At 43.4% G+C, this 25895-nt stretch overlaps 1 protein-coding gene across 1 annotated transcript; it reads left to right on the top strand.

Annotated features, from left to right (window-relative positions):
- Positions 1-1176: 1176 nt before the first annotated feature.
- LOC127200413 (transmembrane protein 70, mitochondrial-like) lies at positions 1177-11806 on the top strand. Its single transcript, XM_051158647.1, has 3 exons — positions 1177-1399; positions 3925-4048; positions 11183-11806. Exons 1-3 carry the CDS (start codon positions 1211-1213, stop codon positions 11638-11640), a joined length of 771 nt encoding a protein of 256 aa, XP_051014604.1. The 5' UTR covers positions 1177-1210; the 3' UTR covers positions 11641-11806.
- Positions 11807-25895: the final 14089 nt, after the last annotated feature.

Here is a 25895-nt window from a genome sequence, read left to right as displayed (position 1 = left end):
TATCATTAAAATGTTAGCTACAGAAAACAATAAATGGCTATTAAGAGATCTGTCTGCAGAGCCAGGTGGTGGTGGCACATGTCTTTAATTGTAGCACTTGCAGGGCAGACAGCTGGGGGTGGGGGGAAGAAGGAGGAGGAGGCGGAGGAGAGGGGACGGAGGGAGGGAGGGAGGGAGGGAGAGAGGAGGGGAGGGAGAGAGGAGAGGGGAGATCTGCGGATGGCCCATGATAAATTGGCTCTGGATTTATAACAGATTGCGCATCAGTGCACGGTAGGCAAGCTCATTTTTAATGAGCAAATGGATGTCAATATCTGTCAACAACAAAACTGAAAATTATATTATGTGAAAAAGTTCAATTTTTTGCTATCTCTCTGGTTGAATTAAATTATCACTCATTTTGTTCATAGCATATACATTATTACATTATTTTTGGAATGATACACTAGAATAATTTCTGCAAAGCTAAAATTATTTTTTCTGAACCACTTTTTTTTTTCTTTCTCAATGCAGGGTTTCTTTATATAGCCCTGGCTGTCCTGCACGCCCCTTGTTAACCAGGCTGGCCTCGAACTCACGGAGATCGGCTTGCCTCTGCCTCCAGAGTGCTAGGATCAAAGGTGTGCACCACCACACCATGCCCGGTACCAAAACCACTTTTTAGGACTTAGAAAATGACTTCCACGAGAACGCAGTATTTAGTCAGCCTTCTAGGCTTTGTCTTTTTTCTTTTTCTTTCCTCCTCCTCCTCTCTTTCTTTTTTGGTTTTTCGAGACAGGGTTTCTCTGTATAGCCTTGGCTGTCCTGTACTCGATTTGTAGACCAGGCTGACCTGGAACTAAGAGATCGCCTGTCTCAGTGCTGGGATTAAAGGTGCGCGCCTCTACACTAGGCTGTGGCTTTTTCTTTTTCATACGCCTACCGACTCTGTCCTTGCACATGGCCATAAAGCCGACCAAATATTAAGAACTCAGGGCTCTCCTGGGTAGGGCGTTGGAATTTGCAGATCCTTTGCTGCCTGGAACTCAGTAAGTGGAGAAGGTTGCAGGCCGGTCACATACTCTACGGACGCGCGGCCTCCAATCCGGCCGCGTGTTCCGCTTAAGGGGGCGGAGCCTCTCCGCTTTTGAGGGCCGCTGTAGCCGAGAGTGGCTTTCTCAACCTTGTCGTCAGCTGCGGGAGTCTGTCCGCCGCCACATTGACCCGCGGCATGCTGCTGTTGGCTTTGGGTGGCCGGTGGGCAGCGGGACTGCGGCCCGCGGGGAGGAGGACGACGTGGTGTGCGGTCGCGGCGCTCCGGGGTTCCGGGGTCGCCCCTTGGCGTGCGGCCTCTCCCGCCGGGCCCTCCCGCCTACCGCTTCGCGACGGGCTCCTGCCGCGAGCCGAGCCTTGCGGGCCAGTGAGGCGAGCGCAGGTCGGCGCCGTCCGTGGGCTGGGGTGGCGGGAGCGGGCGCAGCGTGCGGCCCGGGGCCTGTTAGTCCCGGGCTCCAGCGCGGAGGGGACACTCCTTGTATGGGTCCGGGAGAATCAGGCCTCGCCCTCGGCTTGGCTCCAGATGGCAGTCCTGGTTAGAACAACCTGAGAAAGGAGCAGGTGATTCTCCTTTCTCGGCTGCTACAAGCACCTCAGGTGGTTCCAGATGGTGTGGTTTGCGATAACACACCCAGTTCAGCCCCCTCCCCGCCTTTGATTGGTGTTTTTCGAGACAAGGAATCGCCGTTTTGTACCCTCAGCTGTCCTGAGTTCGTATGTAGACCAGGTTGTCCTCGAAATCAGAGATCCACTTACTTCTTCATTTCCCTGGTTCTGGGATTAACGGCGTGTGCCACTACCCAGAGACTAGTTTCTTTCTTACCTTAAAGGTGAAGGTCAGAAGGGTTAATGTGCTAAGAAATTGATGCAACGTGGGGGAAAAAACTCATTTTGAGTTCTGTATTGTGTCTGCTTTTAGAGAAAGGTGGGATGTGGATGTTATTCATTCTTCATCTGTTTGTTTGTTGTTTTTTGGTTTAGACAGGGCTTTGGCAGTCCTTGAGGCTGGACCTCACTCTGTAGACCAGGCTGGCCTCGAACTTAGAGATTCGTCTGTCTCTGCCCCTGCCCCCCCCCCCCCCAAATGCTGGCATTAAACTGGTGAGCCACCACTGCATTATAATATATAAGAATAAATAAAGTTTGAAGAAATGCCAGAAGTGGAAATTGGATTATTTATTGTTGTTTGTTGGTTTGCTGGGTTTCTCTTTGTAGTCCTTGCTGTTCTGGAACATGTAGACCAGGCAAGTGCTAGCCTCAAAATCAGAGCTCCTCCTGCCTCGGCCTCCTGAATGTTGAGATTAAAGGCCTGCCTACTCGGGGCAGATTTTGGAGCCTTAACTGAATTCCAATGCAAAGAAACTAGGCATACTTTTTACATTTTTAAGTAAGAGCAATGTGAAATTTATTGGTGAATACTCCTTTTCACATACTTGGGAAATTCCTGTTATTGTGAGATTTCATTTAGCTTTCAAGCAATGTTTTCTTTCTTGTTGCTAAGAGATAAAAGGGCCAGAGTATGGTGGCACACACGTAAAATCCCAGTGTTCCCTCATGAGGTTCAGGCAGGGATAGCATGGGTTACGTTAATGACTAGACTTCATTGTCAAAACAAAATGAGGTGCAAAGTATTTATAAGGCTTTTAGGGAAACAGTTGTTATTGTTTTTAAAAATATACTGGCAGGCAGATCTCTGTGAGTTAGAGGCCAGCCTGGTTACAAAGTGAGACCTGACACCTCACATACATAAGCAGGCAGAACACCAATGCACATAAAATAAAAATACATAATAAAAAAGTATGAGTTATTAATGTAAGTAGTTCATAAGTACAGACTTTATAACCATAGGATTGGCAGGATAAACTTAGCCTGTGAAGGCTTTTACCTTCAGTACCATAATTTGATCTCTGGACATGGGTGTGCTCATGTGTTCACACTCACCCACCAAACAAAATAATGCAATTTACAGTGATTTGCTTAGATCTTGTTAGTTTTTGTTTTTTGAAACAGTTTTTCTAACAGCCTTAGCTTTCCTGGAACTCCCTCTGTAGAGTAGGCTGGCCTTGAATTCACTGAGACCTGCCCTTCTGCCTCTTCAGTGCTGGGATGCTTCACCACACCCTGTGTGTTTTCTGTTTTTGTTTGTTTATTGAGACAGGGTCTCTCTGTATTAGTGTTGGCTGTCCTGGACTCGCTTTGTAGACCAGGCTGGCCTTGAACTCACAGCAATCTGCCTGCCTCTGCCTCCTCAGTACTGGGATTAAAGGCGTGAGCCACCATGCCCAGTTTGTTTTTGTATTTGTTTTGAGACAGGGTTTCTCTATGTTATCTTGGCTGTCTTGGACCCGGCTCCACTCTGTGTTTTGCCAACAGTTATTTTTGCATATGTAGTATGTGTTTGTGTACACACCTTTGGAGATCAATGTTGGGTGTCTTTTTTTTTTTTGAAACCAGGCTGGCTTCAACTCAGAAACCAGCCTGCCTCTGCCTCCAGAGTGCTGTGATCAAAGTGTGCACTACTGCTGCCCAGCAAGATTTTTATTTTATATGATTTTATATTCATGTTTTTGTTTTTATTTTGCCTCCGTGTGTATCTGTGCACCACGTGCATCTCTGCTCATGAAGGCCAGGAGAGGGCTCTGGTTCCAGAAGGTTGTAAGAAGCCACATGGGACTCCGGAAGAGCAGTAAGCCCTCTTCAGCACTGATTGTCTCCATCCTGAATCCTGACTTTGAAGAGATAAGATCTGTCTGAATCTGGAGTTCTCTGATGGGCTAGACTGGAGTGAGCCCTGGGGATCTAGGTTGTTTGAGAGAATTTCTTATGTGGTATTTAAAGAAAGAAGAAACTTTGATAAAAATAAAAATTTGTTCAAAAAGCCAGTTACTCAAGGGTTTCTTGTTTCAACAGTTACCCGTTTATTCACAAGGATGTGTCCGCTGCTTACATACAAAACTCGAGAAATCAGAAGATGGGAGGCTGATTTATACTGGGAACCTGGCCCGAACGGTCTTTGGTGGGTAATCTGAAATGAGGTTATTTTCCTTATTTTTAGATTATAATTTAATTACATTTCTCCCTTTCCTGACTTCAAACCTTCCCATATGCCAATCCTCACTCTCTTTTAAGTTCATGGCCTCTTATGGTCACTAATTGTTATTGTCTGACTATATATGTATGCACATACATATTCCTGAATACAGTCTGTTGAGTTCATATGTTTGTATGCTTTCAGGGCTGACCATTTTGTGATGGAAAACCAATTGGTATGTCTTTCCCTGGAGGACCACCTTTCCCATGCCCAGCTTCACTCGGTTGCCTGTAGTCTTTGCCTGGGGTTGAGGCCTCCTGGGCTTGTCCCTGCCCAGTAAACCTTTTTTTTTTTTTTTTTTTTTTTTTTTTTTGAGACAGGGTTTCTCTGTGTAGTCTTGGCCATCCTGGACTCACTTTGTAGACCAGGCTGGCCTCAAACTCACAGCGATTTGCCTGCTTCTACCTCCCAGGTACTGAGATTAAAGCCATGTACCACCACTGCCTGATCACCATCAATCAATTATTATAACACACAAAGAAAATTCGTTTTTCCTTGAAGCCTAGTGATACAATGTAGAGATTGAGACTGTCCTTTTTGGGAGTTTTAAAACTATATGAAGGCTGAACTGTGTTTTTTGTTATCTTACAGGTAGGCATTAAAGCTTCTCTTCTTTGGCCATTTGTCTTAGAATATTCAACAGAAAAATAGAAATATTCAAATACTCTAAGGAAAGCAGAATAATATTGTTCTGGTTTGCTTTGAAGTATCCATCACAAGCTCATGTATTAATCTAGCCTAACTCCCCAACTGGTGGCACTGTTTGGAGAGTTCTGGCACTTTAGAAGGGCCTTCCTCTAGAAGTAGGTCAGTTGGGGGAGGTCTTAGAAGGAGGAACATCTTGTTCCTGGCTCTTCCATATTCCTCTTTCTGCTTCCGCTTTCCCTTGAAAGTTTTGCTTATGTATACCTGTTGGCATGAAATCTTGCCTATATGCTAGATTAAGCATCTGTGGGTTGAAAACTCAGAAATCAGGAGTCAGTTGCCTTCTCCTTCTTTTAAGTTGCATTTCCTCAGTATTTGGTCACAGTACAAAAGCTGTGACTAAAGCCTGTTAACCTCTTTTTTGTTGTTTTTTTTGAGACAGGATCTCTCTTTGTAGTCCTGACTATCCTATATCCATGACCCTGGTAATACCTCTTTAGAATAGTTGTTTGAAGCTGGGTGTGGTGGTGCACTCCGTTAGTGCAGGTGTACATCTGTGAGTTTGAGGGCAGTCAGAACTACCTAGGGAAACCTTGCCTCAAAAAAGAAAAAAAGAAAAAACGGTGGCAGGCCTGTGTAACCATATCTGGCCTCATTATTACTTTGTATGTTTCTAAATTTTTTTCTTTTTAAGTTTTTATTTTATTTTTTAAAGATTTATTTATTTATTGTGTATACAATGCTCTGCCTGCATATATACCTGCAGGCCAGAGTAGAGCACTAGATCTCATTATAGATGGTGTGAGCCACCATGTGGTTGCTGGGAATTGAACTCAGGACCTCTGGAAGAACAGTCAGTGCTCTGAACTGCTGAGCCTTTTTGGTTTTTTTCGAGACAGGGTTTAGCCTTGGCTGTCCTGGACTCGCTTTGTAGACCAGGCTGGCCTTGAGCTCACAGCGATCTGCCTGCCTCTGCCTCCCAAGTGCTAGGATTCAAGGCGTGCGCCACCATGCCTGGCATGTTTCTAAATTTAACCTTTAAAATGAGGCTGGGGGTGGAAGTATAGCTCAGTGGTAGAATATTTGCCTAATGCTCAAAGTCCTATGTTCAGTCTGAGCGTTGGGGGAAAATGGTTTTTTTCTTTTCTGTTTTTTGTTTTTGTTTATGGAGACAGGGTTTCTCTGTGTAACAGCCCTGGCTGTCCTGGAACTCTCATTGTAGACCAGGCTGGTCTTGACTTCAGAGAGATCCACCTGCCTATGTCTCTGAAGTGCTGCGACTAAAGGTGTGGGCCACCACACCTGATGCTGTTCCCAGAGGTTGCATGAAATTAATCTCAGTAAAAGTGTAATGAGAAATACCTAGATTGCCGGATAGCCAGGTGTGGCACAGATTTCAGTGCTTGCATTTAATCATGTTGGGATGGATGACTGTATAAAGTATAATGGAATGCTGTTGGTTCTCAAGCGTATTGGCATTAAAGTGTGCTTAAACCTCCACCTGTCTGTAACTAAGAAGGACCAGTTAGTCTACTCACTTTAGAATTCCATTCAGTGCTTGTTATCATTAGGGTTAGAACTTTCTTCAAAAGTTCTTACTGAGTTGAAGGTCAATAATTGTGTGGGTAGCTATAAAGCCTGTGGTAACAGTGTAACTGGGCTATCAAAGTTCTGCAATTGTAGAGCTGCACAGATGGCTTATGGTTAATAAGTGCTCTTCCACAGGACCAGGTTTCAATTCTTGGTGCCCATGTGGAGGCCTGCAATTGTCTGTAACTCCAATTCCAGGACATCTGACTCCTGGTGTCCATAGACAACAGGCACACCTGGGGCACACAGACATATGCAGACAAAACACCCAACACATCAAATAGTGATTTGCAAACCTTTAGCCGAGCACTGGTGGCACACTCCTTGGATCCCAGTATTGAGGAGGCAGAGAACCCTGTCTCAAGAAACAAAAACAAACAAAACAAGTACAGTTTGTAATTTATAGAGGATGTTGTTTCCTGCTCTGTCAGTGTTGAGGATAGCATAGAGTTGCTATGTCAGAGGTCAGTACTGCGTTCTGTGTGGGAATTCAGGGAGAAACACTGAGATAGTGCTGTGATGCTGGAAGTTCCCTAGCTCCTGTATGGGATATTGGTGAAGGCTTTTCCTCAGTTACTGTTAATTCAGCCACAAGTATTTACAAATACCATATTTGCTACATACTATGCAGGGGCACTGTGTTAGGGATACTATGTAGAAGTAATGCAGAAGCTTGAAGTTGATAGGAAGGAAAAGATGAATATGCCATGTAATCAATCATATTTGCAGTGTTACAGGTTAGATAGGAGTTCAGGTTGAGGAGAGAAAGGTAGAACAGAATGGTAGGTAGCAGTAAGATGGCTTTCAGTTAGGTCATGTCTGATGAGTAAAGTCTGAGTGTGAAGAGATGAAAGGGCCCACACATCCTAGGTGCAGAAGCACTTAGCACAGCAGAGCAGAAGGCTGTCATGTTCATATTGACTCTCAGCTCAGAAGGATCTAGACTTACTGGAGAGAGTGCCTAGGCTAGCTTAGTTTAGGTGGGAAGATCCACTGTGAATGAGTTCTGCCATTCCATATGTGGGCTCCTGGGCTGAATAAAGGGCAGAGCATGCTGAGTACCTTTATCATTGTTTCCTGACTGACTACAATGTGGCTGCCACACCATCCTATCTAGTAGTTTCTTTAGAAATGTATTTTCTCCCTCTAGTTTGCATTGAGATGTAATATGAATAAATTAATAAAATAATAAAAAGTAAATAAACAAATGCTACAAAAGTAACTTGATGGAGCAGTCTTTATTTTTAATGATTTCTTAATTGTAACTGGTCCCTAAACTTAAAAAATAAATAAGAAAGTGTTTAGAAACAAACAAACAAACAAATGTATTTTCTTACAGTTCTGAGGCTAGAAGTGTAAAAGTGAGATGTATGCTGGGCCATAGGTTCTCAAAGGCTCTAGGAAGCATTCTTAATCCCATCCAGCTTCTGGTGGCTCCTGGCAGTCCGGAGCATTCTTGGCTTGTAGCTTGCCTAACTGTGCTGGCTGCTTACTCTTCCTGTGGCAGCCTTCCCTGCATCCCTTAACTTTTTCTGTCCTTACAAGGGCACTTTCGTTAAATAGAGAGCCCACCTTATCCTGCATGATCTCATCTTGTTCTTTAGATCTGCAAAGACCTTATTTCCAAATAAGGACACATTATGAAGTTCTAGTTAGACATCAGCCTTAAGGGACACGAATTTACTACAGTGTAACAAAAGTAATAGGGAAAAATATTTTGGAAGGGCTGCGGAATGTTAAATAGGAGGCAGCATAGTCCTCATTTATCCCTGCACACTAGTAATATAATTAAGCTTTCAGCCAATAGTGACATATAAGAATGACTGCTTGCTTCTAGCTTTTGTGAACAGTAGTCAGACTTTTTCTGTCAACTTGGGTGAGAGGCAGCCACATTAATTTAATTATGTATCTTATGAATGAGATTTTTGTACCAATTTATTTAAAGGGCCATGTACATAATTGCCCTTAAAATGTCAAGCTTTTTGGTTTTGTCATTTCACAAACATTATATATGTTGGGAAATTAATCCCTCAGATATAAGTTTAAAATATTTCTCTCAGGGACAGACTGTAGCTCAGACTGGCCTCAAACTTGATTCTTAATTAGGCTGGCCTTGAACTGATCTTTGGCTTCAACCTTAAATGCTGAGATTACTGGTATGTGCCAAATGCTTAGCTATGTTTTTTCTTTTCCTCTTCTTCTGAGACAGGGATTCTCTGTGTAGACTAACTTTGTTGACCAGGCTGGCCTTGAACTCAGTGATTTGCCTGCTTCTGGCTCTCCAGTGCTGGGATTAAAGGCATACGCCACCATACCCGGCCACTTTCTTCTTTTTTTTAAATGTAATCAGATTGTCAGTCTTTTGACCCTGGTTGTTCCTGGGACTTTAAGAAAGATTTACTTTGGGCTGGAGAGATGGCTCAGAGGTTAAGAGCACTGGCTGTTCTTCCAAAGGTCCTGAGTTCAATTCCTGGCACCCACATGAGATCTATACCATCTATACATGAGACCTGGTGTGCTCTTCTGACACTGAAGCAGAATACTGAATAAATAATAAGTAAATATATATATATAAAAAAAGAAAGATTTGCTTTTTAAATTTTAACTTTTTTGTTTTGTTTTTCGAGATAAGGTTTCTCTGTGTAACAGCCCTGGTTATCCTGGACTCATTTTGTAGACCAGGCTGGCCTGGAGCTCACAGAGATCCTCCTGCCTCTGCCTTCTGAGTGCTGGGATCAAAGGCATGTGCTACCACTACCTAGCTCCCCCCCCCCTCTTAAATCTCTAAGCTCTTTGGATTTTGCATAGCTTATGGTATAAAGGATAAGTTAATTTTATCATTTTCTCTTTAAGTTATTAAAATTTTGTGTTTGAGAGAGTGTGTGTTTGCACGTGCGTGTGTCTGTCCGTGTGTGGCACCAGAGGTTGATGTCAGGTATTTTCCTCCATTGCTCTTGTTGGTTCTCATTCTGTTGCTGTTAGATGATAGTCTGACCATCAGCAGCTGAGGCCGTGGTAGTAGGTTTTGTTTCAGCTTGTGGGCTGCAGTCCATCAATGAGGGAAGTCAGGGTAGGAGCTCAAGCAAAAACTTGAAGCACAAACTGTGGAGGAATGCTGCTTGCTGCCTCATGCACACTGGGCTAAGCTGGGTTTCTTTTGCAGTTCACGACCACCTGCCTTGAGAATGGTGCCACCAAAGTGGGCTGGGCTCTCCTATATCAATTAATAATCAGGACAGTCGCCTGAGATGTGTCAGCTCCTACTGAGATTCCTTCTCAGGGACCAGACTGTGCCAAGTTGATGCTTAAAGCTAACTACAGCAGATGTCTACCTTAGTTTTTGAGACAGGATCTCTCATTGAATTTGGAGGGTTTTATTTTTTTATTGTTGTTACTGTTGGTTTTGGTGTTCTAGACACGATTTCCTCTGTGTAGCTCTGGCTGTCCTGTACTGAATTGACTTCAAGAGATCTGCCTGTCTCTACCTCCTGAGTGCTGGGATTAAGGGTATGTGCCATCATGCCCAGCTTGGAGTTCATTTTGGTTGAGTGGCTGGCTAGCAAGCTGACGGAATCTTGCTGTCTTTGCCTGCCCAGCTCTGGGGTTACAGGTGTGTGCTCCCATGCTTACCTTTTATGTGAGTGCTAGAGACCACACTCAGGGTCTCATGCCTATTCAGCAAGCAGCTCTCCAGCCTTCCGTGGTTTTGGAGATAGGGCCTCACTCTGTAGCCCAGGCTGGACATAAATCTAATGCCCTTGGAGCCCTTGTTTCTGTAGTACTGGGTTTGCAAGTCAAGCCATTCATCTTCTTTTTATCTTGTTTTTTATTTTAAGATTTAAGATTGTTTTTATTTTAAGATTTCAGCTGTGCTGTGGCTCAGCCTTGGACAGCAAGCATGCTCAGCAAGCACAGCCTACAGAGCACTTCTATCTAGTCCCTTTCCTTTTCTTTTTTGACTTCTTCTTCTCTTTTCTTTCCTCCTCCTCCTCCTCTTCTTCTTCCTTCTTCTTTCTTCTTCCTTCTTTTCTTCTTTTTCTGGGACGGTTTGTCTGTGTAGACTTGGCACTTTGTAGATCAGGTTGGCCTCGGACTCCACAGAGATCCACCTGCCCCTGCCTCCCGAGTGTTGGGATTACAGGCGTGTACCACCATGCCTGGCTCTTTCTTGGCTTTTTCAGTAGTCTTACCATGTAGTCCATGATAACCTCAAAATTGTGGTCCTTCTCCTTCAACAGTTTTTGCTTGATAAGCGGCGCCACGCTAACAGCTACACACCTTTCTTAGGGCTTGTCCGTATATTTTATGAGTAGCATAAGTTAATTGCTTAAGATGGCAGAAAGAACCTGACACATGAGAAGCACTCTCTTGGGTTTGCTTTTTCTTGTGGATGGAATGATTATTGTATTGTCATCACTGTGACCAAGTACTTAAGAAACTATTTCAGGGAAGAAAAATACATTCTTGCTCACAGTTTTAGGTTTGATCATGGTTGCTGGGCTCCATACCCTTGAACGGAACATCAGGGTAGTAGGATTATGAGTCAGAGGAGCTGCCTCACTATAACATAGGAAAAAGAGTCAAGATGGGCCCAGGAAGAGGGCTGACCTGAATGCAGCAGCCAAGTTCCACCTCCTGAAGTTTCTAAAATTTCTCAGAATTCTGCTACCATCCAGGGACCGAGTGTCAGCACGTGAATCTAGAGGCCATTTTGCATTCGAACTGTAACAGTGGTATAGGAAGAAACGATTGGAGGATTTGATAGGATAGGTTTCCTTATAAAACTTAACGTTATTAATCCTCTTCTAATTTTTTTCTCTTTAGGTGTGAAATGTTTCTCTTATTCTACAAGTGTGCTCAGCCTTACATTTCTACCATACCTTCTTTCACAAAGTAATGTGGTATTTGGAAGTGTGCCTTTACAAATCTTATTTTATGGGATCATGGGAAGCTTCGCAGTGATCACTCCCGTTCTGCTTCACCTTCTTACAAAAGGCTATGTCGTTCGGTTGTACCATGAAGCCACCACTGACACTTACAGAGCCATTACTTACAATGTTATGCTTTCGGAAACCAGCACAGTGTTTCACCAAAATGACGTGAAGATTCCAGAGAGTGCACATGTATTTACCACCTTCTATGCTAAAACAAAATCACTGTTAGTTAATCCAGTGCTCTTCCCAAACCCAGAAGACTACAACCATCTAATGGGTTATGACAAGCCATTCACTTTTGATATGGAAGAAGTCTGTGAAAAGAAACTTCAAGAGGATGAAAAATGAACCTGTCCTTCGTTTGCTTAAGTGTCATGTATATTTCAGTGTATTATAAGATTGCTTTTATTTTGTTATTGTTAGTAAACGATTGTGAAAAACAGTGTAAGGGCGGAGGACACAGTGCGTTGGTGTAGAGTTTGCCTTGGTGAGGCCCTAGGCTTGACCGTCACAGAACCAGGCATGCTTGTAGAAGCCCAGCAAGTGGGAGGTGGACATAGGAAGATCAGAAATTTGGGATCGTTCTCAGCAATGTAGTAGGTTTGAGGTCAGCCTGGACTATGTAAGACACAAAAAGTTGAAACTATCAAGCAGAATTTCAGAATAATTTTCAGATAATGATGTTCCCATGTAATAAAATATGTTTAGGAACATTGTTTTTGTTTAAAATGTAGATAGTTTTTAAATAAAAAAATTTGGACAGTTGTGTGTATTCTGGTGTATGTATGGCATCTATCTATCTATCTATCTATCTATCTATCTTTCATCTTACTATGTAAGCTTGGATGCCTGGAGTTTGGTATGTGGACTAGTCTGATCTGTCTGCTTCTGCTTCCTCAGTGCTCAGATTAAAGGTTTGTGCCACCATGACGGTCATGCATGGGTTATATGAGAGTGGGTGCCTCTGAACAGAGGATTGGATGCTGAGTTTTTATGTTTGTGTTTTCCTAAGTATATGAATATTCCATTTCTACTTCAAATGACTTTGTAAAGTTCATAAATGATAAGGAAGTAGTTATTCTGCCTTTTTAGGTTTCTTTGAGACAGCTTGTCTAATCCTGTGTTCCCCCAAGGCCGGCCTCTCTCCCTCCCTCCCTCCCTCCCTCCCTCCCTCCCTCCCTCCCTCTCTCTCTCTCTCTCTCACTCTCCACAGTGCTTCTAAAAAAGGCTGAGGCTGTTCTGGAACTCACTCTGTAGACCAGGCTGGGCTCAAATTTGAGAGAGCAGCTTGCTTCTGTTTCCTGAGTGCTGGGATTAAAGTTGTGTGTGCCACCATACCTGACTCCCAAGGATACTTTTTTTTTTTTTTTTCCTTTTTTGAGACAGGGTTTCTCTGTGTAGCCTTGACTGTATTGGACTCCTTTGCAGACCAGGCTGGCCTTGAACTCACAGAGATTCACCTGCCTCTGCCTCCTGAGTGCTGAGATTACAGGCGTGTAACACCATGCTCGGCTCCCCCCCCCCCCATTTCATTATTTAGTCACTTTACAGCCTGATTCCTGCCCCATCCCTCCCTCCTCTCCTCTGAGTTCCACCCTCACAGCCCCTTCCCCCTCCTCTTCTCAAAGAGCAGGTCACATCAAGTGCGGATTGTTGATTACACTGCAGAAAATAATTTCTAGTTGGAAGTAGGCTCAGGGCTTATTAAAAGGCATTATTAACAGATTAAATCCAGTGGTTAGAATAGGTGCTTAGGGAAAATGAGGGTGGGTATGTGCTTTTCAAAGGAGAGTTACACATTTTAGTAACTCACACATGTATAATGATTTGGATCCTAAGGTTTACACGGCAGTATCACAGTAAGTTTTTATAAGAATAACTATCACAGGGATGCTATAAAACAGGATACTGTTACCCTAATATCTTGTGATTCCCAGAAAATATCCTCAAGGAGAGGATTAAGTTTGGTATATTATTTTAACATTAAAAAAAAAACAATAAACTTCTGTAGAAGAAATATTGTCTGTGTTGGCAACCATCTCAGGAAGCGTTAATTGTGATGGATTCTTAGTTGGCGTCAACTGGACTGTGGAGAGAGCAGCTCTTGTTTCTCCCCATCTTCCTCAAACGTCTTCTCCATCTTCTAGCTCTGGTGCATGGATCTCCTCCGCATTTCACTCTCTTTAACTGATGCCATTGAAGACAAGTGGCCAAGTGTAGCTTTGTAAGGCTAAGGCCCCGGCTTTGATCCAAAACACTCCAGTAACATTAGGTCTAACTAAAAAATATAACATTGTTTTGTTTTTCAAGACAGGGTTTCTCTGTGTTAACCTTAGCTGTCCTGAACTCACTTTGTAGACCAGGCTGGCCTCAAACTCACCTTCCTCTGCCTCCTGACTGGTGAGATTAAAGGTGTGTGCCACCACGCCTGGCTGTTTTTTATTATTTTTTTCTTAATTTAATATTCTCCCCCACCCCCAGTTTGTTTGTTTGTTTTTGAGACAGGATTTCTCTGTCCTGGAACTCAGAGATCCCACTGCCTCTGTTTCCCTAGTACTGGGATTAAAGGTGTGCGCCACCACCAGTATTTGTTTTGTTTTGTTTTTGGTTAAATTTTATTTTTATTTTATGTGTATGAGTGTTTTGCCTGCAGAATCCAGAAGGTGGCTTTGGATCACCTTGACCTACTGTTACAGAGCACTGTGAGCTCAACCTTCTCACTGCCAGGATTACAAGCAAGCACCAGCATGCCCACTTAATGTCTAATAAAAAAAAAAAAAAATCAAACTTCTATTCTCTCATACATTACATCCCAGCTGCAGTTTCCCCTCCCTTCACCCCACCCCCACCCCCACCCCCAGATCAATCGTCCTCTGTTTTCCTTTTTTTTTAAAAAAAAAGCAGGCCTTTCAGGGATATCCACTGAACATGGCCTAACAAGGTGCAATAAGACTGGGCACAAACCTTCCTATCATGACTGAATGTGACAACCCAGTAGGAGGAAAGGGGTCTCAAGCACAGGTAAAAATCAGAGATAACTCTCCCAACCCCCCAAACTCCCATCCCCTTGTTGGGAGTCCTATAAGAACAACACTCTACAACCATAAGGTATATGCAGAGGACCTACCTAGGTCAGACCCATATAGGGTCTGTGTTTGTCGTGTTGGTCTCTGAGCTCCTATGAGCCCTGCTTAGTTGATTCTGTGGGCCGTGTGTTCCTGGAGTTCTCCATTTCCACTTAATATACTGTAGATTTACTTTGGAAAAGTGGAGAAAGGACTCCCAAGAGCTGAAGGGCTTCAGGGGAGGAATACCAGTGTTTACAGTTTATACAAATGTTTAACAAAATACAAAATTTAACAAAATACAAAAGCACAAGATGCAGAGCTAGAAACAGATTCATTTGAGAGCCAGAGTGTGTCACTACTCTGCTTACACATCTCTTTTACATGGCCCGCATAAGGTGATCATTTGGTCACTGTGAAACGGTTTTATCAGTTTGTAGCAGAGCATTCCAAAAGACATCTTGTGTGGGGGCAGAGAAGCCGTTGAGTGGATAAGATGACCTCTGCCGGGTATAGTTTGGAATGAGACCAGCACTTTGAAGGAATCGACACTTATTTTAACAGAGTTTAGCCATCTAATCACATCACTGTGTTGGCTGCAATTTGCCAAGTAGTCCCAGTGTCCCTCGGTAGCTGGCCATGGCAGGCAGTGTTTTGTTTTTGTGAAATCAGTTTTAAAAGCTAGTCTTGATTCTCATCAGGTCTCTCAGATCACACACTACACACCTAGTAATTCCATCTTATCCATTTGTATATACGAAGGTTGTCTACAAAAGTGTTAAGGAGCCTGGCAAAGTCCCAGGTGACCCCACAGGAAAGGCAGAAGCAGCAGAGCTGTTGTTACAGATGTAAGATGCTCAGGAGAGCAGATCGTGAACCCAGCTGGAGAGCTGCTGCAGGCTGCAGAGCTCCAGCATTGTGAAGGGCAGCCAAGGTACAGAGGCCACATAGCTGGAACTCTGTACATGGATGGATGGGCAGATGGTTGGAAATGGGAGTAAGCTGGATGCTCTCTTACTGTAAGGTTCCCTGAGGCACTCACCAGGTGGTCAGACGACAGGCTTGGGGGGCGGTGCGCGGTGAGGGTGGAAGGAATGCTGTTTTAGGGTCTTCTTTTCTGGGTTCTGGGACCGTGCAAACAAAGCAACAGAGGACACCTATGAGAGGATGGAGAAAAAACAAAACAAAACAAAACAAAAAAAACCCTTTATTTTCCAGGCAGATAGAGAAACAGATACTGACGTCAGGGGCACAGCCCAATGTAAGGACATTGAAACTCTTGACAACCAGCCTCTGCCAGAGTTAGTTTATATAGGCAAAACCCACAATTTGCTCAAGCAAGGGGTTGCCAAGGGAACAGGGTGATCAGCAGGGTGATTGGCTGTGACTCAAACTATTTGTTTTCCTGTTAGACAAAGCAAGTTTTGCTGACCCCTGTTCTGGCCAGTTTGGTCATGGACAGCTGCAAGTGTGGATGGAGAATTCTCGCTGATCATCAAGGCCATAAGAGGTGCTCAGTTGTAAGCATGATTTGTGGTTGAAGTCACCTGGTGCAGGGGCTCTTACCCAGAGTTGGAGGTTTTTTTTCTTAGAACATAGACATTGCCTCTTAGCTTGATCTCATCCAGGGAGTTCTTTCTGGGGCTGAGTTGGAGGTCTTTTGTAAGACAATGGAGTCTGGTAGCCCTTTAACAGATGGAGTCTGACTGCTGCTCATGTGGCCCAGTGTTAACATGGGCCCTGTTAATGTGGGCCCTTCATTGCCTCCACTGAAGTGGCACCTGAATCAAATCCTTCATTCAGTTTCCCTAATGGGTACAGCAGAGTGATGAGTTTGACTGAAGATGAACATAGTTTATCATCAACCTGATCTTGTATAGAGATTCTTTTACAATGATGGGGCAGGTGGGCCTGAAATAACAATATCTATAGTTATCCTACCCCAAAGGAGCAGGCCTAAACACTTTATGTTGTCCAGGTGAGGGCAGGTATGTCAGTCTAATATGTTCTTAGGATTAGTATTTCTGATTTATCTCTTTAACTGAATGAACTCTTAAGAAAAGTCTTCTAGTTGCCATAGTATGCTAATGCATATTTGGGTGTGTACATAATTAAAATAGATGCATTATTGGAAGAGGCATGATCAGTAGAAAAATATTATATGACATAATCTACCAATCAAAATATAGAGCCATCAAAACTATGCCCCTTAGTACAAGCCCCTCCTCCTTTTAGGCCCAGGCAGTAACCTGGGACCCTGCAGTATCCTCGTTTGACCCATTGCTCTCGCACCATATTCTGATTTTTTCTCTTGCTTTGCTTTATACTTTTACAAATCCGTGTGGGCTGTTCAGTGTTACCACCAGAGTGGGATTGTAGGCCACAATTCCAAACCATTTTGGCTGCTAATCCTAAACTAAGATTCTATAAAGGATTTGAAGTAGCAATATACATTTTTCTAAAATAGAGTCTTGAAACGAAATACACGCCAGAGCAAAACAATCACATTTATTATTGGGACTCTTGCTTTTACTATGTAGCCCTGGCTGTTTTTGAACTCACTAGAGCACGCTGCCTTGAAGTAACAGAGATCCACCTGCCAGCGTTGGGTTTAAAGACGTGTGCCACTATGACCAGTGGACTTTTTTTCTCAGTTCTCTCTCTCTCTCTCTCTCTCTCTCTCTCTCTCCCTCTCTCTCTCTCTCTCTCTCTCTCTCTCTCTCTCTCTCTCTCTCCCCCTCTCTCTCCTTCCCTCCCTCCCTCCTCACAGCGATCCGCTTGCCTCTTTCTTTTAAAACAGAGTTTCCTGTCAGTATATTCTAGGGTAATTTTTTTCCCTCTCTTGCAGGAAGTGCTCAGAAAGGAAAACAAATGCACACACATGCAAATAAAAGGAGGAAACAGTTGAGTGGGAACTTCGAAATCACATGACTGGTGACTAAGTTAAATCTTTCCTCATTATTGTGAAGTCCGATGATCTTCCTTGTTTAAAGTGTTGTAGATATTTAATCATGTTGCCATTTATTCTCTTTTCTACGCTGCTTTCTCCCATATTGACTGAACCTGAGGAGCAGCAGTGGATCTGCAACTCCTCCGATGCAACTCTTTCCTACAGTACTGTGGTAAGTGACAACGGCAACAAATAACTGCTGCGCCAGCCATCTATTTTGAGAGAAAGTTTTCACAGAGCCCAAAGCTGGAGCGCAGGCAGGAATGCGCCTCTGCTGTTCCAGCTGTGTGGCTGCGGCGGCCTCGGGTGGGGGAGGGGTGTGGAGGGGTGGGGGGGGGGTGGGTGGAGCAATGCCGACCACTTCCGGGTGCGGATTTTTTTTCCTCCCGCTCTCAAGGCCCCCATCTCTGATTAAAAAAAACAAAAAACAAAACAAAACCTCTGTGCGCTTCTGTTGCTGTCTGCGGTCAGCTCTTTCCACACAGAGCCCAGTTTCAGGTTCTTCTCAGATCTAATAGAACTGTTTGCTCCCAGCCCGGACACAGAAGGCAGAAACATAGCTGCTACCGGTTTCTAGGACCACACCCAGTGGTCCTAGAGGTCTCTTGGAAGCATTTCTCTTCCTTACCAACTGTGTGATCTTGAGCAAAGTATTTAGTCTCAGCCTCACTTTTTTTTTTTTTACTTGAAAAATGAAAGTGGTTTTAGAGTTCAAAATAATGATTTGGATTTATGCATTAATTATTATTATTATTACTCTATTTAAAATATGTTTTTGAGACAGGGTCTCCTGATGTACCTTTGAGTTATTTGCATGTTTTTGAGATAGAGCCTTGTTCTGTAACAGGCTGCCCTGAACTTAAACAGCCTATGCTGGCCTCAACCTCCTGCTCTCTGTTGCCTCAACCCCTCTGGAACTGCAGATATTTTAAAAATATTTTAAACTTGAGCTAAAACTCTAATGCTATTGGATCATAGCTAATGCTGTTGGCACCCCACAACTTCTCATTAACAGATAGTTGCCTGGGATCTGAAGATGTAGCACAGGGCTTGATAGTTGTTTTGATTTGTTTTCTCTTTCTGTTGATTACTTGCTTGGTTGCCCATTTTCTGCCCCCTCTAGCAATATCTGGATGGTTAGAAAGTGATGCCTTCCAAAATGCCAGCCCTTTGAAAGCAGGATTGTAGCCTGGTCATCTGGAAGGGAGCAAGGACTTTATAAATGTACTTTGTAAACTCCCAAAGTACTGAGGAGGAGTTCCCTGGTAAAGAAGCCTTTTCCTTTTTTCTTTTTCTTTTTGTTTTTTTTTTCTTCTTCTTTTTTTTTTTTTTTTTTCCAGATAGGGTTTCTCTGTGTATCCTTGGCTGTCCTGGACTCACTTTCTAGACCAGGCTGGCCTCAAACTCACAGCCTCCCAGGTACTAGGATTAAAGGCAGCATACTCCACCACCACATGGCAGTCACAGCATTTTCCAATTGGTTCTTTTGGAGGACTGGCTTGTGAAGCACTCTGAGCCAGTGGGAAGGTCCCTATTTTGTCAATTTATTTTAGTGTGTGTGTGTGTGTGTGTGTGTGTGTGTGTGTGTGTGTGTGTATTCCTGTGTGTATGTATATATGTGAATATGCTAGTGCCCAAAGAAGCCAGACAAGGGCATCAGATTTTCTGGAACTGCAGATACAGGCTACTTTGAGCTCTGTGATGTGGGTGCTGGAATTGAATCTGGATCCCCTGCCAGTGCTCTTGACCAGAGCCCTCTGTACAGTCAGTTCCTAGTCTACTTCTTTTGGTACTACATGGTGATATACCTAATAGCCATGCATAATAAATATTATTTAGCTTTACTCTTTTTTTTTAATATTTTTATTTTAATTTTTAAATTTATGTGCATTGGTGTGAGGGTGTCAGATCTTGGAATTACAGACAGTTGTGAGCTGCCATGTGGGTGCTGGGAATCGAACCCGGGACCTTTGGAAGAGCAGACAGCGCTCTTAACCACTGAGCCAACTCTCCAGCCCAAGCTTTACTCTTTTAGTAACACTTCTACCTCTTTTGTCCTGCTTGGTTATTTTTTTGAGATATACTCTCTCTATGTACCTCTGACTGTCCTGGAACTTTGACGAGGTAGTCTTAACTCATAGAGACCTGCCTGCTTCTGCCTCCTGAGCGATTGCATTAAAGGCATAGGCTCCCACATCTGGCACACACTTGCCTTCCCTTGTCTTTTGATGAGGCTTTCTGAGGTAGAGCCTGATTCGTTGTTCTGTAAATCCTGTGGGCCTTCCCTACCTTCCCTGGAAGACCCTGACACAAGGCAACAGGGGCTGTCTACCTTCTAACCCTGCAGACTGCTATAACAGAGCATTATCAATCCTCTCAGAGTCCACTTAGACAAAAAATACCTCCCTACAGAAAGCATCAATTCCCCTGAATCAGTCAGTGTGCAAGTGTTTGTGACAGTGAAATCTAAGTAGTCCTGACTGTAAGGAAATTTTCAAGAAAAATAAGAGATAAATTCTATCCGGGCAGGCTTAGTTATTGGCTTGCCTTAACAAATCCACTAGCTTAGGGAGCTTTAAACAGGAAACATTTCAGCACTCAGGAGGCAGAGGCACGCAGATCTCTTGAGTTCCAGGCCAGCCTGGTCTACAAAGCAAGTCCAGGACTGCCAAGGCTACACAGAGAAACCCTGTCTCAAAAAACCAAAAGCAAACCAACCCAAAACTAACAAATCAACAACCAACCCAACCAACAAACAAAACAAACAAACAAATAAACAAAACCCCCAAAACCAAGAAACATTTACTTTATACTGATTTTGGAATATTTGGATTCTTCTTGGCTTGCTGAGGAGGCACTATGGTTGTTGAATGTGTTTTCTCTGCCAAATCATGTCCCAAATCTATTTGTTGCTGTGATAGCATTAATAGTGGGACATTTTGTTTGTTTGGTTTTGGTTTTGATTTTCGAGATAGAGTTTCTCTGTGTAGCCTTGTTTGTCCTGGACTCTTTTGTAGGACCAGGGCTGGCCTAGAACTCACAAAGATTACCTGCTCTGCCTCCTGAATGCTGGGATTAAAAGTGTGAGCCACTTCCCCGGGCTTTGTGTTGTTTGTTTTTGAAGCTGGGTTTCAGTGTAACCCAAGCTGCCCTAGAACTCACTCTGTAGTGCAGGCTAGCGCGGACTAGCCTTAAAATTAATGGATATTCTTCCATCTCAGACTCTGGAGTGCTAAGGGTGGCATACGCCACCACATCTGGCCCATCAAAAAGTCCTACTTGGGCTGGGCATGGTGTTTGCATGCTCTACTTCTAGCATTCATGAGGTCTAGGTAGGTGGAGTATTACAATTTTGAGGCCAGCCTGGTCTACATAGTAAGTGCTAGGCCAGCCTGGGCTAGAGAGTAAGATCTCACAAAATAAAAATGAACAAACAAATAGTTTTTTTATAGTCTGGCTGACTCATTTGAATTTAGTAATTTACATTTCATATATGTATTTATTTAGTGCTGCTGGGGCCTAAACTGTGTATGGCCAGGCGTGTATTTTAACAGCGATCTGCATCCCTCACCCAACTTGAATTTATTTTGAACAGGCACCCACCAATTTGAACAACGTCTTGTGCTACGGGTAGGTAGATTGCATCATCCACGCTCATCAGAACTCAGCATTAGGGATAGAGCAGAGGGGAGAACCAGGCCGTAGGATCTATCAGCTCAGATCACTGCTTCCCTCCTTTCCCGTGGAACTAAACTGTGCCAGACTATCAGATCACCAAGATGCGCAGCCTAGAAGTTAATCTTTTGGGGAGCTGGCTTGGAAAGGCCAGGGTACCAAGCATGGTATCCTAGGTAAAATGGGAGTTTGGTTTTGAGTTTTTGTTGTTGTTGTTGTTGTTTTGTTTGTTTGTTTTATTTCATTTTGTTTTTCAAGACAGGGTTTCTCTTGTAGCTTTGGCTGTCCTGGATTCCCTTTGTAGACCAGGCTGGCCTCGAACTCACAGTAATCTGCCTGCCTCTGCCTCCCGAGTGCTGGGATTATAGGTGTGTGCCACTGTACCCAGCTTTGGTTTTTGTTTGTTTGTTTATTTGTTTTGCTTTTTTGTTTTTTGTTAAAGTGGGAGTTTGGAAGCTGCTTTCTAATTGTATGGTTGTCCTGGGGTATGGCACTCTGAAGAGAGGATGTCCTGAGTCTTCCTAGCAATGCTGGTGAGCAGAGATGGACTGTTGCAGGCACTGGAGTCTTTTCATTACTTTTTGGCTTTCACAAATGGAGTTTGAACTTGGGGGGATTAACCTAGGTCCTCATGTGACTCATGCGGCAACTATCACTCCTCGGGAGAGAGAGATTTTTAACAATCTTCAATTGCTCTCATTATATTAATGTAGTACAGAAACATTTGGGGGGGGGCTGATGTTCAGAATGCTATATTTATTGAAAGTTATTTAATGATGTGCTAACATTTTCCTTATTCCTTTTAGATAACATGAAATTCCCTATTTCTGTTAGTTCGGAACCCTGTATATCATTGAGAGGAACCATTGGATTTTTGCATATTAAGTTCATTCCAAGTAAGTACAAACTTTCATTTTTGTAGTCAGCTAAAGGGCTCTAGGAATTCAACCAGAATAATTCTGTTCAAAATATATTTGTTTTGTTATCTCCTGCTGTATTATAAGTTACCATACTCAGTCTAGTGGCTGCACACAGTACATAACTATTGTCTTTGTGGGATGGTAGTCTGGGCATGGCTTACTCATATCATTCAGGGTCCCTCACAAAGCTATAATCAAGGTTTTGGGGGTTTTGTTTTTGTTTTTCCAGGCAGGGTTTCTCTGTTTAGCCTTGGTTTGTCTGGACTCTCTTTGTAGACCAGGCTGGTCTCAAACTTACAGAGATCTGCCTACCTCTGCCTCCCAAGTTCTGGAATTAAAGGTGTGGCCACCACACCCACCTATAATGAAGGTTTGAGCAGGTTTGGGGCCTACTGTGGAAAGATCTACATCTAAGCTCATGTGATTGTTGGCAGTATTCAGTTTCTGGATTCTAGCTATTGGCTAAATGGGCCTCATTACTATAGCTGCTTCCTTAATCAAAACTGGCAAAGGAAGCCCAGTGTGGTGGCACACGACTGCCATCCCAGCACTCAGGGAGGCAGAGGCAGGTGGATCTCTGTGAGTTCCAGGCCAGTCTTGTCTACAAAGTGAATTCAGGACAGCCAAGGCTACCTAGAGAAATCCTGTCTTGAAAAATCAACTAACTGGCTGGAGGAATGGCTCAGAGGTTAAGAGCTCTGTCTGCTCTTCCAGAGGTCCTGAGTTCACTTCCTGGCAACCACATGGTGGCTCACAACCATCTATAATGTGATCTAATGATACCTTCTGGCATGCAGGTGTACATGCAGGCAGAACACTATACATAATAAATAAATAAATCTTAAAAAAAAAAGGAAGAAAGAAAAGAAAAACCAACAATCAACAAAACAAAAAACTGGCAAAAGATAACAAGACAAAACAATATTATATGACTCGATCAAGGAAGAGATACTTTGTCATTTTTGCTGCATTCGAGAGCAACTCAGAGTCATATGGAGGGTTTTCCAAGGATATAGGGTAGAAATGGCACAACTTCAACTTTCTAATAATAGGTGCCCTTTGTCTTTTGCTGTTGTTGTTTTTCGAGACAGGCTGTCCTGAATTCACTTTGTAGACAAGGCTGGCCTCAAACTCACAGAGATGTGCCTGCCTCTGCCTCTGTTAACCATTGAGTTTCCAGTGGAAAATCTGGGTGTAAGCAAGCCAGATTTTAAAAATTATTTTTATTTTTTTATTCCCTTCATCACCCTCTGTCCCTCCCTATTCCTCTGCATACATTTGTTGAGGGGAGAGGGGGGAGAGAGAGAGAGAGAGGAGACGAGAGAGAGAGAGAGAGAGAGACAGAGAGAGAGAGAGAGAGAGAGAGAGACAGAGGAGGCCAGAAGAAGGTAAGATGGTCTTGGCTTTCTTGGAACTGGAGTTACAGAATGTTCTGAACTACCTAATACAGGTTCTGGAAACCCAACCCCAGTTCTCTTAATGCAGCAAGCACTGTTAAACACAATGATCTTTCTTTTTTTTAAAATACTTGTAGGCTTTGCTTTTTTTGTTTGTTTGTTTGTTTTGATTTTTCCAGACAGGGTTTCTCTTGTAGTCCTGGCTGCCCTGGACTCGCTTTGTAGACCAGGCTAGCCTCGAACTCACAGAAATCTGCCTGCCTCTGCTTCCCAAGTGATGGGATTACAGGTGTGGGCCACCATGCCCAGCTCTTAGGTTTTGATCTTTTAAGTACTTTAGTTGGGGTTTTTAAAAATACCTCTATTTCCTTTCAACCCACTTACCCTAGATGGGAGAGAAAGAAGTAACCTAGGGACAGGTTAAGTAGACCTTTTTTAGACTCCTTGGGGCAATTTCAGTCTTTGTCATCAGGATTCCAGCAGCAAACCCAGCAACAGAAATGAGCAGTAGTGGGAGCAACAGCAAACACAGCATTCTCTTCGAAGTCTTCTCTGGAGTGTCTCTCTTTAGAAGCATCTTGAAGCAGAGCAATAAACAGCCAAGTGATATGAATTGATGCAAAAGCCAAAAAGCCAAGCCTCTGGTTTTTGGCCTCATATTTATCTCCTCTCATAGTCTGTACTAGGATGTTTATCAGCTGCCAAAGACCATGCCTCACATGAGGCAGTTCCTCTTCTATTGGACAAACATCATGTGCCCTCTTACAAGTGTGTTTCCAGTGGGCAAACATCACACAAGTTGTTTCACATCCCACACTTGGGAACAAAACAAAACCGAGCTTACTTTTTGGCTGTCCTAGAACTCACTCTTAGATCAGGCTGGCCCTCAACCTCACAGAGATCTGTCTGACTCTGTCTCTCCAGTGCTGGAATTAAAGGAGTATGCTACTAGCATCCAACTTTTTTTCTCTGAAACAGAGTCTCTCTGTGTAGCCTTGGCTGCCCTGGACTCCCTTGTAGACAAGGCTGGCCTTGAACTCACAGTGATCCATCTGCTTCTGCCTCCCGAGTGCTGGGATTAAAGGAGTGTGCCACTACCACCCGGGTTTTTTTGTTTTTTTGTTTTCTTAATACTTTATTTTCAGACTTACTTCTTTTATTTTATTGTGGGGTGTGGTGTGTGTGTGTGTGTGTGTGTGGTGTGTGTACCCAGGCCTGCCTGGTACCTGAAAAGATCATAAAAAGGCATTGGATCCCCAGAAGCTGGAGTTACTGATAGTTATGAACAATCATGTGGCTACTAAGAATCAAACCTGAGTAGCAAAGTTCTATTAATTTCTAAGTCATCTCTCCAGCCCCAGAACCTTTTATTCTTAAAGATGATCTCTTTTGGGGATGTATCCTAGCATGTGTGATGCCTTCAATTCAGTCTCTAGCATGTAGGAGGGAGGATTTCTAGAAAAAATATAGTGGTGATGGGATGAGAGAAGGCAATGTATTTGCTTTGGTTCTATCTGGCTCTCCCCTCTGTGTTTCATTCTTAGTGTGAAGGCTGTGGTAGTTCTGGGAAAATACAAACTCTCCATCCTCTTCCACAAGCCAGCCAACCCTGCTTGCTTCCTCTAAGTCCTGGGCGGCTGCCGCCTTCTTCTTCTTCTTCTTCTTTCTTCTTCTTCTTCTTCTTCTTCTTCTTTTTCTCTTTCTTCTTCTCTTTTCTTTCTTCTTCTTCTTCTTTTCTTCTTCTTTTCTTCTCTTTCTTCTTTCTTTCTCTCTTCTTCTTCTTCTTTCTTCTCTTTTCTTCTTCTTCTTCTTCTTCTTCTTCTTTCTTGTCTTCTTCTTCTTTCTTCTTCTCTTCTCCGCCTCCTCTCCTCCCCCTCCTCCTCTTCCTCCGCTTCCTCCTCCTTCTTCTGCTCCTCCTCCTTTCCTCTTTTCTTTCCTCCTCTTCCGCCTCCTCTTCCTCTTCCTCCTCCTCCCCCCCCTCCTCCTTCTTTTTTCTTGGCGAGGAAAGGGTCTCATTATGTAGTGCTGGCTATCCTGGAACTCACTATATAGACCAGGCTGGCCTCATACACACACAGACTGGCCTGCCTCTGCCTTACAAGTACTGAGTTTAAAGTCATGAACCACCACAACTGGATCCTAGGAATGAATTCTAATCTTTAGCACTATGGTCTCCATTTTAGCATAGACTTGGAGCCTGTTTTATCTTTACAAAGTATGTAGCAAAGTGATACTATGTAAATAACAAGATTTAAGAAAATATTTTTATTATTTTACTATGTGTAGTGTGTATCTCTCTCTGTGTTTGCCATATATGTGGGTGCCTATGAAGGCCAGAGCATAGCGTTAGGATCCATGGAAATAGAGTTACAGATGAGTTGGTGTGAGCTGCCCAATGTGGATGCTGGGAACTGAACTTGGGTCTTTGGAAGAGCACTCTTACCACTGAGTCATCTCTATAGCCCCTGATAACAAGGTTTCATTGTTGTTTCTCTTCTCTTATGCTTTATGAGACAGGGGGTCAGTCACTGTGTAGTCCAGACTATGGTAAATTTTACTACACACTTGGAGGCAGAGGCAGAAGCAGAGGCAGACA

The sequence above is a fragment of the Acomys russatus genome, chromosome 2 (assembly GCF_903995435.1).
Source record: "Acomys russatus chromosome 2, mAcoRus1.1, whole genome shotgun sequence".
Taxonomy (NCBI): domain Eukaryota; kingdom Metazoa; phylum Chordata; class Mammalia; order Rodentia; family Muridae; genus Acomys; species Acomys russatus.
This window is presented reverse-complemented; position numbering and strand designations above follow the sequence as displayed.